Source organism: Sapajus apella, unplaced genomic scaffold (assembly GCF_009761245.1).
Source record: "Sapajus apella isolate SASKATOON/1434 unplaced genomic scaffold, GSC_monkey_1.0 scaffold66, whole genome shotgun sequence".
NCBI lineage: Eukaryota > Metazoa > Chordata > Mammalia > Primates > Cebidae > Sapajus > Sapajus apella.
Window position 1 is genome coordinate 9,879,134 of NW_022437006.1, and position 18,033 is coordinate 9,897,166.

The 18,033-nt window shown below is 35.2% G+C and overlaps 1 protein-coding gene across 1 annotated transcript in view; it reads left to right on the forward strand.

The window, feature by feature from the left end:
- Window positions 1-18,033, forward strand: part of ARID2 (AT-rich interaction domain 2) — a 195,279-nt gene that overhangs the window by 115,658 nt on the left and 61,588 nt on the right. Inside the window, exons 7-11 of the mRNA XM_032248384.1 lie at window positions 7,610-7,676; window positions 7,770-8,020; window positions 8,353-8,449; window positions 8,532-8,741; window positions 9,945-10,112. Of these exons, the coding sequence (XP_032104275.1) occupies window positions 7,610-7,676; window positions 7,770-8,020; window positions 8,353-8,449; window positions 8,532-8,741; window positions 9,945-10,112 (793 nt within the window). The remainder of the gene's footprint in view (window positions 1-7,609; window positions 7,677-7,769; window positions 8,021-8,352; window positions 8,450-8,531; window positions 8,742-9,944; window positions 10,113-18,033) is intronic.

The following is an 18,033-nucleotide window of genomic DNA, read 5'->3' on the forward strand; positions in this document are numbered from 1 at the left end:
ATCCTCAGTAAAATATTGTTAAACAGAATCCAGCAGTACATCAAAAAGCTTATCCATTACGATCAAGTTGGCTTCATCCCTGGGATGCAAGTCTGGTTCAACATGCACAAATCAATAAACATAATCCATCACATAAACAGAACCAAAGACAAAAACCTCATGATTATCTCAGTAGATGCAGAGAAGACCTTTGACAAAATTCAACAGCCCTTTACACTAAGAACCCTCAATAAGCAAGGTATCGATGGAATGTACCTCAAAATAAGAGCTGTTTATGGCAAACCCACAACCAATATCATACTGAATGGGCAAAAACTGGAAGCATTCCCTTTGAAAACTGGCACAAGACAAGGATGCCCTCTCTCGCCACTCCTATTCAACATAGTATTGGAAGTTCTGGCCAGGGCAATCAGGCAAGAAAAACAAATACAGGGTATTCAATTAGGAAAAGATGTAATTTAAAACCCAAAAAGCAGGTCTTTTAATCTTTTTTTTTTGTCCTCATTCTTTCTTCCTTATTCCATCTTCCTTCTGAGTATGTGTTTTTTTCATAGTATAACACATTCTTAACTAGATTTTTCAATGAAAATTCAGAGTTTTAGGATTGTCTTTACTTTTGTCCACATTCCATATATAGAATTGTAGATTGAAAGTTATATTTTTCTTGTATTATTGTTCATTCTGTCGTTTTCTGCCTTTTTTCTAGGCTTTCTTTTTTTTTTTTTTTTTGGTCAATTTCTGATCTCTTAATTCTGAGCAGCATTCTGGGTAATTTCCTTAGGCTTGTTCCTTAATCATTTTCAGCTATGTCTAATATGTTACTTGACCTATTTAATTTCTATTTTAGTGATCATGTTTTAATTTCTAGAAATTCTCTCTCTCCTATTTCAGATTTTCCTTTTTGAACTTTTTTATGTTTTTAACTTTGAATATTTTAGTCCTTTAATAAATTAATGTGAATTCTATAAATTAAATATTTAATATAGAAACAAAATATATACATATAATATGTAAATTAAAAATTAAATACTCATACTTGATTATTCTAATATCTAAAGCTGTTGTGACTAATTTTACTTACTCCAACTCAGTGGAATAGTCCCTTCTGTTTTATAATGTTGGTTACAAGTTTTAGCAGTCTTGTTTTTGTACAGATTGGATTGCAAGGTTATTCTTCTGTTGCTCTGTTGTACTTGCCAGTCATCTAAAGAGAAAAAACTGATTCAGAATGATTATATTCATTGCTTCATTGATTTTCCGGTGACTCGAGTGGTTACTAAAACCAAACCGAGGGAGCTTAGGGAATAGGCCAGTGGTACAAATTTAGGGCATTATTTTTAACCCAAAACTCAGGTAGAGACTGTCAAGCCCTTTTGCCTCCTTTTCTTTGAAGGTATTAGATCTTTAGAGTTTTCATCATGATATAGATCCACATTCCTAATTCACCACCTCATAAAGTGACCCAAGGTCCTATATTCTGTCCTCATCATAGTGCATTAAGAGCCAAACTATTTGGTTATAGGATTATATACTTTTTTTTTTTAACTCCAGTAATTTGGTGAGGAAAGTGTAAATTGCACAAAGTGTTTAATAAATACATAGTCACAATGGGAGTGGAGATTGTCAGTATAATCACTAATCACATTAAATCAAGAAGACACAAATGGCTGGGCACGGTGGCTCATGCCTATAATCCCAACACTTTCACTTTGGGAGGCCAAGTTGGACAGATCACTTGAGGTCAGGAGTTCGAGATCAGCCTGGCCAACATGGCAAAAGCCTGTTCTATTAAAAACACAAAAAAATTAGCTGGGCATTGTGGCAGGCACCTGCATTCCCAGCTACTCGGGAGGCTGAAGCAGGACAGTCATTTGATCCCAGGAGGCAGAGGCTGCAGTGAACTGTCACTCCAGCCTAGGTGACAGAACGAGTCTCTGTGTCACAAAAACAAAAAAAAGACCTTACAAGAAGACACAGATATAATCGAAGTAGATTCGATGTTTCCTGCTGTTGTATATGTTTTCATTAACTTCTGCTCTTCATACATCTTTCCATTGCTGCACTTTTTCTAACTTCTTGTTAGAAATTAGAGCTGATGCTTACATGATTGATTGTTGTTTTTATTTTTTTAATATGTACACTCTAATACATATAATTAAGATAACAAAATTCCCTCTAGCACAGCTTTAACTTTATTCTACTAATTTTGGTATGTCAGGTGTTCATTACAACTGAGTTTAAAATCTCTTCTCATTTCCACTATGATTTTCTCTTTGATACCTGGGTTATTTATTTACATTTTTATGGATATGTAGTAAGTACATATATTTATGAGATACATGAGATATTTTGAAACAGGTATATACAATGTGTCATAATCACATCAGGGTAAATGGGGTATTCATCACCTCAAGCATTTATCATTTCTTTGTGCTATAAACATTTAACATACATTTTTAGTTATTTTTAAATGTACTATAAATTATTGTAGTCACCCTGTTTTGCTATCAAACACTAAATCTTACTCATTCTGTTCAGCTATATTTTTGTACCTATTAGCCGTTCCCACTTTCCCCCAGCCTCTGGTAACCATCATTCTACTCCCCATCTCCATGAGTTCAGTTGTTCTACAATTTCCTGAGATAAGAGTATTGAAATCATCAACTTTAATTATGAATGTTTATATATCCTTTCAGTTCTGTCAGTTTTTACCTTATGTATTTTGAACCTCTATTAGTTGCATACATATTTACAGTTGTTTTATTTTCCTGGTGAATTAACTTTTTGAAAACATCGTATATGAAATTTAGCTACAGCTTTCTTATTATGTTATCATAATATATTTTTCCCATCTTTATAGTTTTTATCTGTTTTTACACATAGTGTTTCTTATAGACAACATCTAGTTAGCACTTGAAACTCCTTCCCACAGTCTGCCTTGTTGGCAATTTCTGCCTTTAAGTAAGTGCATTAAACCTATTTACACTTCAGGAAACTAATGACATGATTGAGTTTAGGCTCCCAACTTTTATCTAAAAATTTTATTTTGCCTTCATGTTTGAAGGATATTTTTGAAGGATATAAAACTGTAGGTTTTAGAGTTTTGTGTGAACACTTTAAAGATAGCATTGTTATTGACAAGAAGTCAACTTTGTTCTTATTGTTCTATATGTGTTGTAGTCTCTCACTGCTTTTTTTTTTTTTAAATAGAGACGGGGTTTCACCATGTTGGCCAGGCTGGTCTCGAACTCCTGACCTCAGTTGATCCACCTGCCTCGGCCTCCCAAAGTGCTGGGATTACAGGCGTGAGCCACCATGCCCAGCCTCTCACTGCTTTTAATATGTTCTCTTTATTACTGATATTTAATTTGGTTATGATATGCCTTGCAGTTTTCATTGCTTATTTTACTTGGGGGTTCATTTAGTTTCTTGGATCTATGGTTTGGTATCTTACGTAAAATTTGGAAAGTTTTTCATAATCACTTCTTCAAATTTTTTTCTTTCCCCTCTTGTTTTTTGTTTGTTTGTTTTAGAGACAGGGTCTTTTTTCGCTTCACAGGCTGAAGTGCAGTGGCTCAATCATAGCTCACTGCAACCTTGAACTCATGGGCTCAAGTGATCCTCCTGCCTCAGCCTCCCAAGTAGCTGGGACTATAGGACCACCACAACCAGACCCCTCTTCCTTTTCTGGTGCTATATTTATAGTCTGCCCTCTGAATTCGTGGGTTCTGCATCCATAGATTTAACTAACCACAGATTGAAAATATTTAGGAAAAAAGCAATTTAAAAAAGAGTAAAAAGTAATAAAAATAACAAATAGAAGACAGTATAAAAAGTATTTACATCACATTACATTGTATTAGGCATACTGTATTTAAAGTATTCAGGAGGACATTTGTAGATGATACTATACTGCCACATCATTTTACATGAGGAACTTGGGCATCTGGCAAATTTGGTATCTTTAGAGAGTTCTGGAACCAGACCCCATGGTTACTCAGGGATGAATGACTATGTATATTAGATCATGATGGTGTTCCACAGGTCACCGAAGCTCTTTTCATTGTTTTTAGACCTTTTTTGTTTTCTGTGTACTTAATTGTGGATATTATGCTTTCATTTTTTCTAATTAAGCAAATCTTGTGAATTTTTTTCATTTTCAGATACAGATGGTCCCCAAGTTATGATAGTTAAACTGACAGTTTTTTTACTTTACTGTGGGTTTATTGGGGTGATTAAATGCATTTTCAACTTATGATTATTGGGTCATAAATCCTTTCATAAGTCAAGGAGCATCCATATTACATTTTCCAGCTCAAGAAACTTCATTTGATTGTCTTATATTATCCATTGTTTGCTAATTATGTTCATATTTTTATATCATTGAGCATACTTAATAACTAAACATAATAGTTTTTTAATGTCCTTGTTTGTTAATTTTCTTTTTTGTTTCAGTATCTTATTTTTCTTGAAACTGATTTTTGTCTTGGTTATGGGTGATGTTTCCTCATTTCTTTGTAGGTATGGTGATTTTTTGTTAGATGTGAGTGTTGTTAGTGTGACATTGTTGAGTGTCTGAACTTTGGTGTTTTTCCAGAGTGTTGAACTTTGTTTTAGCTTGCTGTGATTTCATATATGGATTATCATAGTAGGGTTGTTTTAAAGCTTTGTTATGATAGATGTAGATTAGCCTTTACTCTGGGGCTTGTTTATTCCTTCTACTTAGGTATGACATTTTGGGAATTTCTCCTTAATGAGCTAGGTGTATATGAGTTTTCTCTATTCCAGGAATTGTTTAATTACAGCTCCTTATAATTGTTCTCTCCATTTTTTTGCCTAGCATTATGGAGCTTGAGCATACATCTATGTAGCTTAGTACTTAGCAGTTAACTCAAAGTATATGTATGTAGATTCATGGAGCTCTTTCTCTTCATAACTCTTCCCTTATTGAAAATTTGCTCTCAAATTCTAGCCTCCTTAGCTTTGTGGTGGTGTTCTTTTCAGTGTTTTCAGCTTAGCAATCACTATGATGTCTTGGATTTCTCTTTACTATGCTTTAGTCTAGAATTAATGTCCAAGTAGAAATATCAGTCAGTCATTGGAATAACCTCATTTGTTTCTTTAGTGATTACTGTCTTGCATTATCTGTTTTTCAATCTCTGAAAACAATTTTTTCATACATGTTAGTTTTTGGTAGGATGACTACTCTAGTACCATAGTCCATATGGCCTAAACGAATGGTCACTTGGAAGCATTTTTCGAAATTTTAAACTTACATGTTTTTTTTAACCCCATGACTTTTTAAAAGTGTTTTAATTTGGCTTAACCACATTTACCTTTATCATTTATTCTTCATTAGATTGTAGATAATGAGCTTTTTTGATTTTTATTTGTCAGAAAATGTTTCTATGTCACCTTCATTCTTGAGGAACAATCACTGTTTAAAAATTCTATGTTGGCAGGCTGGACACGGTGGCTCACACCTGTAATCCCATGTAATCCCAAAAATTAGCTGGGCGTGGTGGTGCGTGCCTGTAATTCCAGCTACTCGGGAGGCTGACACAGGAGAATTGCTTGAACCTGTGAGCCAGAGGTTGCAGTAAGCCGAGATTGCACCATTGCACTCCAGCTTGGGTGATAGAGCGAGACTCTGTCTCAAAAAAACAAAACAAAACAAAAGTTCTACATAGGCAGCTATTTTGTTCCATCATTTTCAAAATATCCCATTATTTGCTTCTATTTTGATTGTTCTTTTTAAGTTATTTGGTTTTTTTGTTGTTTTTCTTCATTTATGATTTTTCTCTTTGTTCTTCAGGAGTTTTATGATGATGTTTCCACACATTTTTATTTATCTTTCTTGGAGTTTGTAGTGCTTCTTGAAAATATATGCTAACATCTTTGAGTTGTTTTAGACTATTCTCTGCCATTAGATCTTCACATGTTATATCTGCCCATTCTTTCCCTTCTTCAGGAACTCTAATTTGTATGTTAGAGCTTTTCACTGTGTGCCTAATGTCTCATACACTTTTTACACTTCTTCATCCCTTTTTCTCTTTATATTTCAAACTTTTTTTTTTTTTTTTTTTTGAGACGGAATTTCGCTCTTGTTACCCAGGCTGGAGTGCAATGGCGCGATCTCGGCTCACCGCACCCTCGCCTCCCGGGTTCAGGCAATTCTCCTGCCCCAGCCTCCTGAGTCGCTGGGATTACAGGCACGCGCCACCATGCCCAGCTAATTTTTTGTATTTTTAGTAGAGACGGGGTTTCACCATGTTGACCAGGATGGTCTCTATCTCTTGACCTCGTGATCCACCCGCCTCGGCCTCCCATAGTGCTGGGATTACAGGCTTGAGCCACCGCGCCCGGCCCTCAAACTTATTTTCTTATCCTCTCTTCTTGTTCATGAATTCACTCTTGGGATGTTTCTAATCAGTTCTTAAACATATCCACTGAATTCTTAATTTTAGTTATGTTTTTCAGTTGTAAAATTTCCTTTTAATTCTTTCATATGGTTTTCATTCCTTTGCCAACATTTTTAGTATTTTATTTCTTTGAACTTACTATTCATAGTTATTTTAAGTTCTGTGTCTGATATCTTTAATATCTGAATTCCTGTGGCCCTTTTTTCTTGGTTATTGAATATTGTCTTTTAAAAAAAAGTGTGCCTACTTCCTTTTTATTGCCACCAAAGATTGTTTGTCATGGATTTTTTGTGCAGTGGATTTCTTTGATGATCACATGAAGCCAGTAAGCCTTTTTCCAACTAACGGTTTTAAATGCCTAAGAACTTTGATTCCGATAAAACCCAGTTGTTTTGAAATATACACACAAAGTCACGGCTACTGTATATTAATATTACTATAGTTCATTGTTTAATATTCAGAGTTGAAGAAATTCTAAAGAAATGTTAAATTTCCAGTAATGTTTAATGTACATAGAGATGTCATTTTTCCCCATCCAAGTTCACAGATTTTCTGATTTCTTTCATAGTTCCTTCAGGGATCTGTGGCCCTCAGGTTAAGAAGATTCCTTTTTACATAAGTATCTGAAACTATAGACAATCAAGTATCAAAGAATTAATTCATAAAAAGATGCCTTTTTACATAAGTATCTGAAACTATAGACAATCAAGTATCAAATAATTCCCTAGAATGTAGCAGTATCCACATGAACTAAAAATAAATAGAAACATTATTTTCATATTGTGTGACTATTTTTTAGAAATTACTTTTACATTTAATTTTCAGATGGGGTCTCACTCTGTTGCCCAGGCTGGAGTGCAGTGGCACAATCACAGCTCACTACAACTTTTAATTCCAGACCTCAAGTGATCCTCCTGCCTCAGTCTCCCAAGCAGCTGGGATTACAGGCATGTGCCACCAGTCCTGGTTAATGTTTTTAATTTTCTATTTTGTAGAGTTAGGGTCTCGGTTTGCTGCCTAGGAAGGTCTTGAACTCCCAGCTTCAAGTGATACTCCCACCTTGGCCTCTTAAAGTACTAGGATTACAGGCATGAGCTACCATACCTGGCTTGTGTGTGACTATTTCTAAAGCAATAGAATAGTTGTTTCAAATCATGAGAATTAAATATAATAATTTCTCATTACAGTTTTGGAAAGACATCGTTGATGATAATGAAGTTCGTGACCTCATTTCTGACAGGAACAAGTCTCATGGTAAGTTAGTGAAAGCAAAATTATTCAGAACTTTTGAAATGTTAATAATAAATGAAATATCAATTTAAGTGAAATATTTATTTTCTGTTACAGAAGGAACATCAGGAGAATGGATTTGGGAGTCTTTATTTCATCCACCTCGAAAGCTGGGCATTAACGATATTGAAGGACAGCGGGTACTTCAGATTGCAGTGATTTTGCGAAATCTTTCCTTTGAGGAGGGCAATGTTAAGCTCTTGGCAGCTAATCGTACCTGTCTTCGTTTCCTATTACTTTCTGCACATAGTCATTTTATTTCTTTAAGGCAATTAGGCCTTGACACATTAGGAAATATTGCAGCTGAGGTAAGCATGTGATGGTACCTTAAACTAGTTTTTATAGTTAGTGACATTTATTTTAAAATTTTAGGATGTGACATTTTATGGTTGCTATATTTATAGACTATTAAATGCTTACATGTACTAGATGCTAAAAGTGGTGGTTTAGAGGTATCACATACTTATGGAAAAATTATTTGAAATGATGCTTTAAATTCAGTGATGGCTATTTTTACAATAATTACATTTTTTTTTAAAGTTATGCAACATTGTTCTGTTTATTTTTTATTTTTATTAAATTTGAAATACACAACTCTGGAAGAAGCATACCTCAATAGTAGTGTTGTTTCTTTTTCCAGCTTTTATTGGACCCTGTTGATTTCAAAACTACTCATCTGATGTTTCATACTGTTACAAAATGTCTAATGTCAAGGGATAGATTTTTAAAGATGAGAGGTGAGTTTTCATTGAAGTATTTATTGTCTAAAGTAAACAAACTGTATCATTTTAAAAATATATATATTTGTGTATTTTTTAGGCATGGAAATTTTGGGAAATCTTTGCAAAGCAGAAGATAATGGTGTTTTAATTTGTGAATATGTGGATCAGGATTCCTACAGAGAAATCATTTGTCATCTCACTTTACCTGATGTGCTGCTTGTAATCTCAACACTCGAGGTGCTATACATGCTCACTGAAATGGGAGATGTTGCTTGCACAAAAATTGCAAAAGTAGAAAAGAGCATAGGTAAGACTGGGCCAAAAAAACACTTAAATTATTTTCTTTATTGAGGAAAAATGTTGAATATGGAACGGTACAAAATCCTCATTTATATTTGGGATTTAGTTTTTTATTTTGAAGAGTCATTACCTCCTCAGGCATACTTGTTTCCCTTTTTCTTTCTGCATGTTTTACATGAGCAAGAAGCATCTGTCATTTAGAGACCAGGATTACATGGCTATCAGTAATTCCTCTTTCATCTCTTAATTTCTGTTGTTATGTATTAAATTTGAAATTGACAAAACTGCTATATCTGACTTCTTGAGAGCAAGTCTTTCTGTTTCATATGACCAGCTACTCTATTAAACAACTAAAATTAAGTAAAACAAGTTCCCTTCTATTCCTAGAAGTTGCTGGTAGTGCTGCAGTCTTTAAAAATCAATGAACTTACCTCCATAAGTGCTGTCAGTTTTAAATATACTTAGACATGCCATGTTGATGTTTTACTTGGTTATTAAAATGACATGTTTCTTATGTGTAATAAATACTCAAATCAGAGTTAATAAAGATTCAGCTTGAAAACTGTTATCATTGAGAAATTAATATGTGACTTTTCATATCAGTGGTTCTTAAATCTGGCCACACATCAGAATCACTTGAGAATCTTTTCAAGTATATAGATATCCAAGGCTGGGCATGGTGGCTCACAGCTATAATCCCAGCACTTTGGGAGGCCAAGGCAGGAGAATTGCTTGATCCCAGTTTAAGATTACCATGGGCAACATAGTGAGATCTCATCTGTATGAAGAATAAATAAAAATAACTGGATGTAGTGGTGCATGCCTATAGTTCCCAGGGAGGGAGGCTGATGTGGGAGGATCCCTTGAGCCTGGGAGGTTGAGGCTGCAGTGAGCTGTGATCATGTCAGCACTCCAGCCTAGGTGACAGAACAAGACCCTTTCTCAAAACAAAACAACAACAACAACAAAAAGATTAAAAAATATGTATATAGATAGATATCCAGCCCCCACTCCAGAGCTATTAAATCAGTCTCCAGAGATTGAGCCTAAAAATCTTTATTTTTTTTTAAGATTCACAGGTAATTCTGACGTACTGTGATTCGTAGACTAACATTTAAGAAGCAGTATTCTGTACAACATGTGTTTCACCAGTGATGACATTGGTTTATAATATTGTTGACTAATAACTATTGCTTTTTATTTATTTTAGACATGTTAGTGTGTCTGGTTTCTATGGATATTCAGATGTTTGGCCCTGAAGCTCTAGCTGCGGTAAAACTCGTTGAACACCCAAGTTCCAGTCATCAAATTTTATCTGAAATTAGGCCACAAGCTATAGAGCAAGTCCAAACCCAGACTCATGTAGCATCTACCCCAGGTTAGTGTTTTTACATATTCTTTTTCAGTATGTTTATGGGTATATAAGATTTGATCCTAAGAATAAATTGCAATGTGCAGTATAGAGAACTGATAATTGTACAGTAGAGTAGGCCAAAGGAGAATTTGGATATGTACTCTAATTTCTTAGATATTACACATTCCAGGAGTAGCAGGATCAAGGTGAGCTCAGAGGAAGAATAATATAAGAGGAAAATTAAGTTGGGCAGGATTTAGAGTAATGTGGTGGTGGATTAGGCATTCACATTAAGACAGCTATAAGTATCCCAATAGGCATATTTTTTGTGATTTTTGTCATGGAAAATTGACATGCCAGGAATAGATTATTCATATATTACCTTATAATTTTCTCAGGTGATCATCAGGATACAGAATACTAACATTCCTAAATCTTGGAACCAACACCACAGAATCAACAGCCTAGGAGAAGACACATACACATATGTATACACACACTTAAAAGCATGTATACCTGCATTTATGCACCATTCCTAGTGTCACTTAGCTCAATTTTCTTTAACTTAGCTGTAATTATAGTGCAGACATGTCTAATAACAAAACTTCTCTTCAGTCCTTGAGCTCCTTTCTCCTGGCTCATTATGAGTCATCATTTTTTATATTTTACCACGCTTGGCCTTTTTTTAGAGTGCTTTCTCTACCTTGGTTTGTCCTAAAAATACATCTTTCATCTCGCCTACCCTTCCATTTCCTATCCTCTCACCTCCTGCTGTCCCCAAAACATTTCTCTTTCTTTGTATGTTTTGAATGGAGGATGCTCCTTTTCTTAACTGATCTGCATTCACACTTTGCAATTAATATAGAGGCTGTGTAGAATGAATTTCTTCAACTTCTTACTCCTTCAGTTACAAACTTACTAGCATCTGGACTCATTTTCCTTCAGCTTCTGCTTATTTCAGAAAGAGTTGGTAATTTCTTCTGAAACTTGCTCTGAATATCAGTCTTTCATATCTCCTTGATCCTGTATCTTAAACCTCTTTTTCTTTACTCACTTTTTCTTTTCAGCTAGAAATGCATTTAGTTCTCTCTCATCCTCCTTCGCTAGCCCCAAACCAGAAATTTCACTCTCCTTAATCTTTAGCCATCACATCCATTCACCAAATCTTGTTGAGTCTTCGTAAATGCCTAGCCTTTTCAATTGCCAATGCTTATGATTGAACTCTCATCATCTCTAGCTATCTGTTCTCACATTCATTCCTAGTCCCAGTTTTTCTTCTACTCCAACTTGTAGTATGAAAATTATGCACTTTATGCAAAGTATGTAATATGTTTCGTATATTACATGGATTTCTATTTTGTCCTTCTGAAGTGTATGGTAGATTTTTGTCAAATGTTCATTCAACTAACTTGGATCCACCTAACAGAAGTGGACAAATAACAGAAGGCACAAAATAAATGATTTTGACTGCCAGTCTATTCAATGAGCTTTCAACTACAAGTAATAGATGTTTAACAGCCAGTTCATACTGAGGGATCTTTGGTCAGAATATTAATGGTTTATTAACCTTGATGAAGATATGAAACAGTTCATATTGCTAGTTAAGTGGGTGGTGGGAATGTTTTTTATCATCAAAAAAGAAACCGGAGATTAGATTAATTGAGGTACATAAAGGAGCAGTGTTAGGGAAATTTATAAAACATCAGTGAATACTCAAAGGTGATTTCATGAAGACTGTTTTTTGTGTGTGGTTAGCCTTTGACCTTTACAGTTCTTTTGACCTCAACAAATGAACCTATTTCCCAACCTAAAATTTGGTCCTCATTTGGCAAATGAATGAATTTAAGTCTTGAGAGCTTATGGCTATTCATTTATGTAGTAGTTCTTCATAGAGATGAGACTAGACCTCTAGGGATTGAAAAGAGTTAATTTCCAGCTGGAGAGCACTTTATTACTTGTGCTCTTCCTGAATGACACTTTAAATTGTTTGATTGGTTATCCTTTGTGGTTTAGCTATTCCCCCACATAATTTAATGCTGCTTTCTTATGAAATTATCATCTTTAAACTTTTTGCTCACTTCCCTCAGTCCCTCTGAAAACTTTTATAACCTTTTACTCATTTTTAGGTTAACATCTAAATCTCTATCATAATTTAAATAGTTGCAAAGTATGTGTTTTCTTCATGTATATTAAACTACATATTTAAAAGAAAATAATTATAGTGCTTTTTGCATCCAGTGGAATCTTGATATCCTCATTCATTTTTAAAATACACAAACTCTTTAACATCAGAAATTTTGCAACGTTCCTCTTTCACCTTGAACTCATATTCCAATATCCTAACAGTTTTATCCTGACATAATACATTTTATGTTTGATATTCTTTCATTCATCACCCTATCAACACTTTTTAGCTACAAAATAGACATTTTTAAAGTTGTCCAATTCTTTGTTCTATAAAGATCTAAATTTTTAAAATTTCATTTGGCCAGGCACTGTGGCTCACACCTGAAATCCCAGCACTTTGGGAGGCCGAGGCAGAAGGATCACTGGAGGCCAGGAGTTTGAGACCAGCCTGGCAGCATAGTGAGACTCCATCTCTACAAAATCAGGGAAAAAATCAGCTGAGCATGGTGATGCACATCTGTAGTCCCAGTTTGGGCCTAGGGAGTCAAAGGCAGCAGTGAGCTATGAATGTGTCACTGCATCCACCTTGGGAAAAAGAGCAAGATCCTATCTATCTATCTGTCTATCTATCTATCTATCTATCTACACACACACACGTTTATATATATATATATATGCACACACATATATTTTATCATTACAGGTTTTAGTAATAAATGGTACATCAAAGAGTAAATATGTTGTAAGTTTTTATAAATACTTAAAGAAGGCCAGGCGTGGTGGCTCACACCTGTAATCCCAGCACTTTGGGAGGCTGAGGCTGAGGCAGGCAGATCATAAGGTCAGGAGTTCAAGAACAACCTGGCCAACATGGTGAAACCCTGCCTCTACTAAAAATACAAAAATTAGCTGGGCATGGTGATGCATGCCATAGTCCCAGCTACTTGGGAGGCTGAGCCAAGAGAATCACTTGAACCCAGGAGGTGGAGGTCGCAGTGAGCCAAGATCACACTTCTGCACTCCAGCCTAGCAACAGATTCAGACTCTGTCTCAAAGAAATAAAAGAAATTATTAAACAAAAATTTACTTGAAATCTATCTCTTAGCAAGATGAATAAGACTTATTCTCTAGAAGCTATTAATTCAGTATATGTCTCAGTGACTATTATTGCTAGAATGAAACTGGAATTAGTATTAATTATATCTCTATTTCCCTTTTTATAAATATAAATTAAAAAATCTAGTTTGCATCATTAAATAGATGAAAATAGACAGTTTGTTGAACTTCAGAATTATCCAAAAAGTATTAAACTTATTTTTTTACAATCATCTGAAAACTTGAGTTCACCTTTGTTTTTGTTGAAATCAAAGAATTAACAAGTACCTGACTTGCTTGAATATTTGTTGCTCAGTCATTAGAGGCCTTTTTTTTTTTAAGTTTCTGGAAAATATATCAAAAAGATATTAACAAGGTATGATTATAAATTATACTTGCTACTGTTTTACTTAGAGGCATCTTGTGTACCTGATACATTCAAGAAGTTTTAGCACAGTGGTTCTCAAACCTTAGGGTGCATCAGAATCATCTGATAGACTTATTAAAATAAAGATTTCTGGGCTACATACCCTGAGTTTCTGGATCAAGTGGGACCTGAGATTTTTTTTTTTTTTTTTTTTTTTTTTTTTCAAAGACACAATCTCACTCTGTTGCCCAGACTGGAGTGCAGTGGTGCTGTCTCAGCTCACTGTACCCTCTACCACCTGGGCTCAAGGCTCCTTCCACCTCAGCCTCCTATCTGGGACTAGGGGTAGCCACCACCACATCCAGCTAATTTTTTTATTTTTTATAGAGATGATATATCACCATGTTGCCCAGGCTGGTCACAGAAATTTCATTTTTAACAAGTTCCCATAAGATGATGATGTTGCAGTCCAGGGACTGTATTTTGAGGATTATTGGGTTAGGAAAACTGAAATATTCTTCATTTCAAGACCAGTACAATGTATTTGGTGTTTAAGTGCTTTTTATCATATACTTCAAATATATTTTTATGAAAATCTTGACACTGCAGATTTACCTCAGCTGATTTATGGGAAATGTCTGCCACGTAACCTAGTAAAGATTGTTTTTATTTACAAAAGTCTCTTGCTTAATCAGACTCTTTCTGTTCCTCAGAAAAAGTCCAACTTTGTTTTTTTTTTTTTCAGTTCAAGGAAGTATGTTAGTATGTTACTGTGACACCTTCTTTCCTTCAGAATTTTAACAGTTAAATGTGCCATGAGTTTGTAATCTAAATGAAGTAAGATACCACCACGTCGCATACTTTTACGTTCTTTTTTTGTTGTTGTTTTTGAGAAGGGATCTCAGTCTGTCACCCAGACTGGAGTGCAGTGGCACAATCACAGCCTGGCTCACTGCAGCCTTGACCTCTCGAGCTCAATTGATCCCCCTACCTCAGGCTGTTGAGTAGTTGGGACTATAAGTACATGCCACCAAGTCTGGCTAAGTTTTGTGTTTTTTGTAAGGACAAGATTTTACTATGTTGCCCAGGCAGTCTCAAACTCCTGGGATCACGCAGTTCACTCACTTCGGCCTCCCAAGGTGCTGGGTTTATAGGAACGAGCCACCACACCTGGCCCACCTTTGATAATTCTTTAAAATACTTTCTGTACTTTGTTTACACAGGATTCTGTCTCAGAAGTAATGCATTCTTTAAAAGTAGTTGAGGAGGCAAGGGTATTAAGCAAAATTATAATTACTCTATAATATATCTGAATTCAGAACAAACCAAAGAGCCAGAATACGTAATTTCTAATGCCCAGCTTTGCCCTTAATTTTAATATATAAAATACTGGAATTGACAAGAAGCTATACCAATAATAATTTGGTTAAGAGGCTACATGGACACTAATGTTTCTAATTCTCTCATTAGTGTTCCACATGTTGTTACACCATAACAATAATGTAGCTAACATTTATATGGTGCTTACTTTGTGCTAGACATTAAGTAACTTGTACATGATCTAATACTTAACAACATATGAGGTTAGTGTACTGTTACTTTCCTCCTTGTATAGAGAAGTTAAATTAATTTGCTCATGGTTACACAGCTAGCTAGTGAGTGATGGAACTCTCTGGCTTTAGATTTAACCATAATGCATAATACTGTAGGGCTATCAAAGATGGGTGAGAATTAAGTCATTTGATTCCAAAATAAGAGAAAAATAATTATCAAAGAGGAGGTGATATTCTCGCAAATCAGTTTTAGGGAGAATACATAAAGTTGAGTGTCTGGAAATTGATTCAAAGTATAAGCACCTTCATTTGGAATGTCTTCAGGTGTCCTGAGGGCAGTGCTCCTCAGTTTGTAGCTACTTTTTATAGTAATTATGTTTCCAGTTTAAATTACTATTTGTGATTTTATTCTTCTTTCTACATTGTTTATAAAGGCTTCTCATGATTTCAGTGTAATTTCTAATGTTTCATGAAATTGATTGCTAATTCATTCAGAAAATTTCAGTCTGAGTGGTATAAATGAAAAGTAAAGGGAAAATAGATTTCTACATAGTTTCAGGTCCTAGAATGTATTTTCTGTATTAGTATCATCAAGTTAGGAGAAGAAAAGAATAAGCTAAGATTGTCAACAGGAAAAATTGTTTTTGTTCTAACTGTTGCATTATCTCAAGCAGCATATAGTAGTATGGCTCTGAAATGTGACAGTCCTGGATTCAAATCCACACTTTTAAAAGAAGGCCTTCCAAGTATACCCAGGTCTGCTATCTCTACCATGTGTTCCTGCCTGAACTTAATCTCTGAGCTTTAGTTTTCTGATCTGTAAAGTAGGGATAATTAAATTTAGACTTAAAAGATTAAAATAAATAGTGTAAATATAAATGTATTTATATGGAGTATGTATTTATTAAGTGGCTACAATTAGCTGTTACCTCAAAGAAAGCATGGGGCCTCATCAAAGGTCTGGATTGCCTCAGATCATTCACACATTTGGCTGTGCTATGGAGCTTGTCTAGTTCCAATAATTTAGAAATGAATTTGTTCTGTTTGAGGGTTCTGAGAAGCTTTGCTAAAATATCATCTGAAAAAAATTGGGAATATTCTGTATGGTTTTTTGTTCATTCGTTTGTTTGTTTTTTGAGACGGAGTCTTGCTCTGTCGCCCAGGCTGTGGTTCAGTGGTGTGATCTTGGCTCACTGCAAACTCCACCTCCCAAGTTGAAGTGATTTTTGTGCCTCAGCCTCCCAAGCAGCTGGGACTACAGAAGTGCGCCACCACACTTAGCTAAGTTTTGTATTTTTAGTAGAGACAGAGTTTCACCATATTGTCCAGGCTGGTCTTGAACTTCTGACCTCGTGATCCACCCGCCTCAGCCTTCCAAAGTGCTGGGAGTACAGGCATGACCACTGCACCCGGCCCGTTCTGTATGTTTAAAAGCTACATTGAAGGCTGGGTGTGATGGCTCAAGCTTGTAATCCCAGTACTTTGGGAGGCTGAGGCGGGCATATCACCTGAGGTCAGGAGTTTGAGACCTGCCTGTCTTTACTAAAAATAGAGAATTAGCTAAGCATGATGGTGCATGGCTATAATCCCAGCTACTCAGGAGGCAAAGGCAGGAGAATTGCTTGAACCCAGGAGACGGAGGTTGTGGTGAGCTGAGATTGCGCCATTGTACTCCAGCCTGGGCAACAAGAGTGAAACTCTGTCAAAAAAAAAAAAAAAAAAAAAAAACTACATTGCCATGTCACATAACAGGTTTTTTTAAAACCTACAAAGTAATGCTGATCTATAGTGATAAAGGATAACTAATTTTAATTTTAATTTATAAATATATGATTCAGACTTATAATTTATGATTTTTACTTTATATTTTTCATGGTTTCTTTAGTTCCTTTATATAACATAGTAGAGAAGAAAAGATAACATACATCATTTTTCTACAGAGCTCTTCAACATGTTAGAAAATAGTAAATTATTTACTTCATTTATTCATTGACCTTGAAACTTAAAATATGTCATAGATGAAATTTGAGAAATTGTGTCTTAAGATTAATAGTTAGTACATTTTTATACAACTATGTTGCCTCTTTCAGAAAAAAAGTATAACTCAAATTTATTATTACAGCAGATATCTTCTTTTTTTCCTCCTCAGAAAAATTGTGGAAATCCTTTTTTGAATATGGGACTTTAAATTAGTTCAGCTTTTGTTCACTGTATTAAAATTTTATATGTGCCATTTACAGAGTTACTAATTATTATTATTATTTTTTTTTTTTGAGATGGAGTCTTGCTCTTTTGCTAGGGTGGAGTGCAGTGGCGTAATCTCAGCTCACAGCAACCTCTGCCTCCTGGGTTCAAGTGATTCTCCTGCCTCAGCCTCTCAAGTAGCTGGGATTATAGGCGAATGCCACCACACTCAGCTAATTTTTTTATTTTTAGTAGAGACGGAGTTTCACCATGTTGGCCAGGATGGTCTCGATCCCCTGACCCCACAATCCGCCTGCCTTGGTCTCCCAAAGTGCAGAGATTATAGGCATGAGCCACCATGCCTGGCCTATTAATTTTTTAAATTAAGGAATGAAGTTATAATTTCTGATGCATTCTGCTTCCATAACTAAACTGAAAGATACTCAACTTGCTTATGTGTTGAACTGTATGACCCTGGGCTAGTTTTTAAAATCACTTCGAGTATCAGTTTTCAATCTGTACGTACCTCACAGAAGAATTAAGTAAGCAGATATTGTAAAGTATTTAGTTCAATGTCTGGCCAATGGGAATAATAGAGGCTATATTAGCTAAATCATCC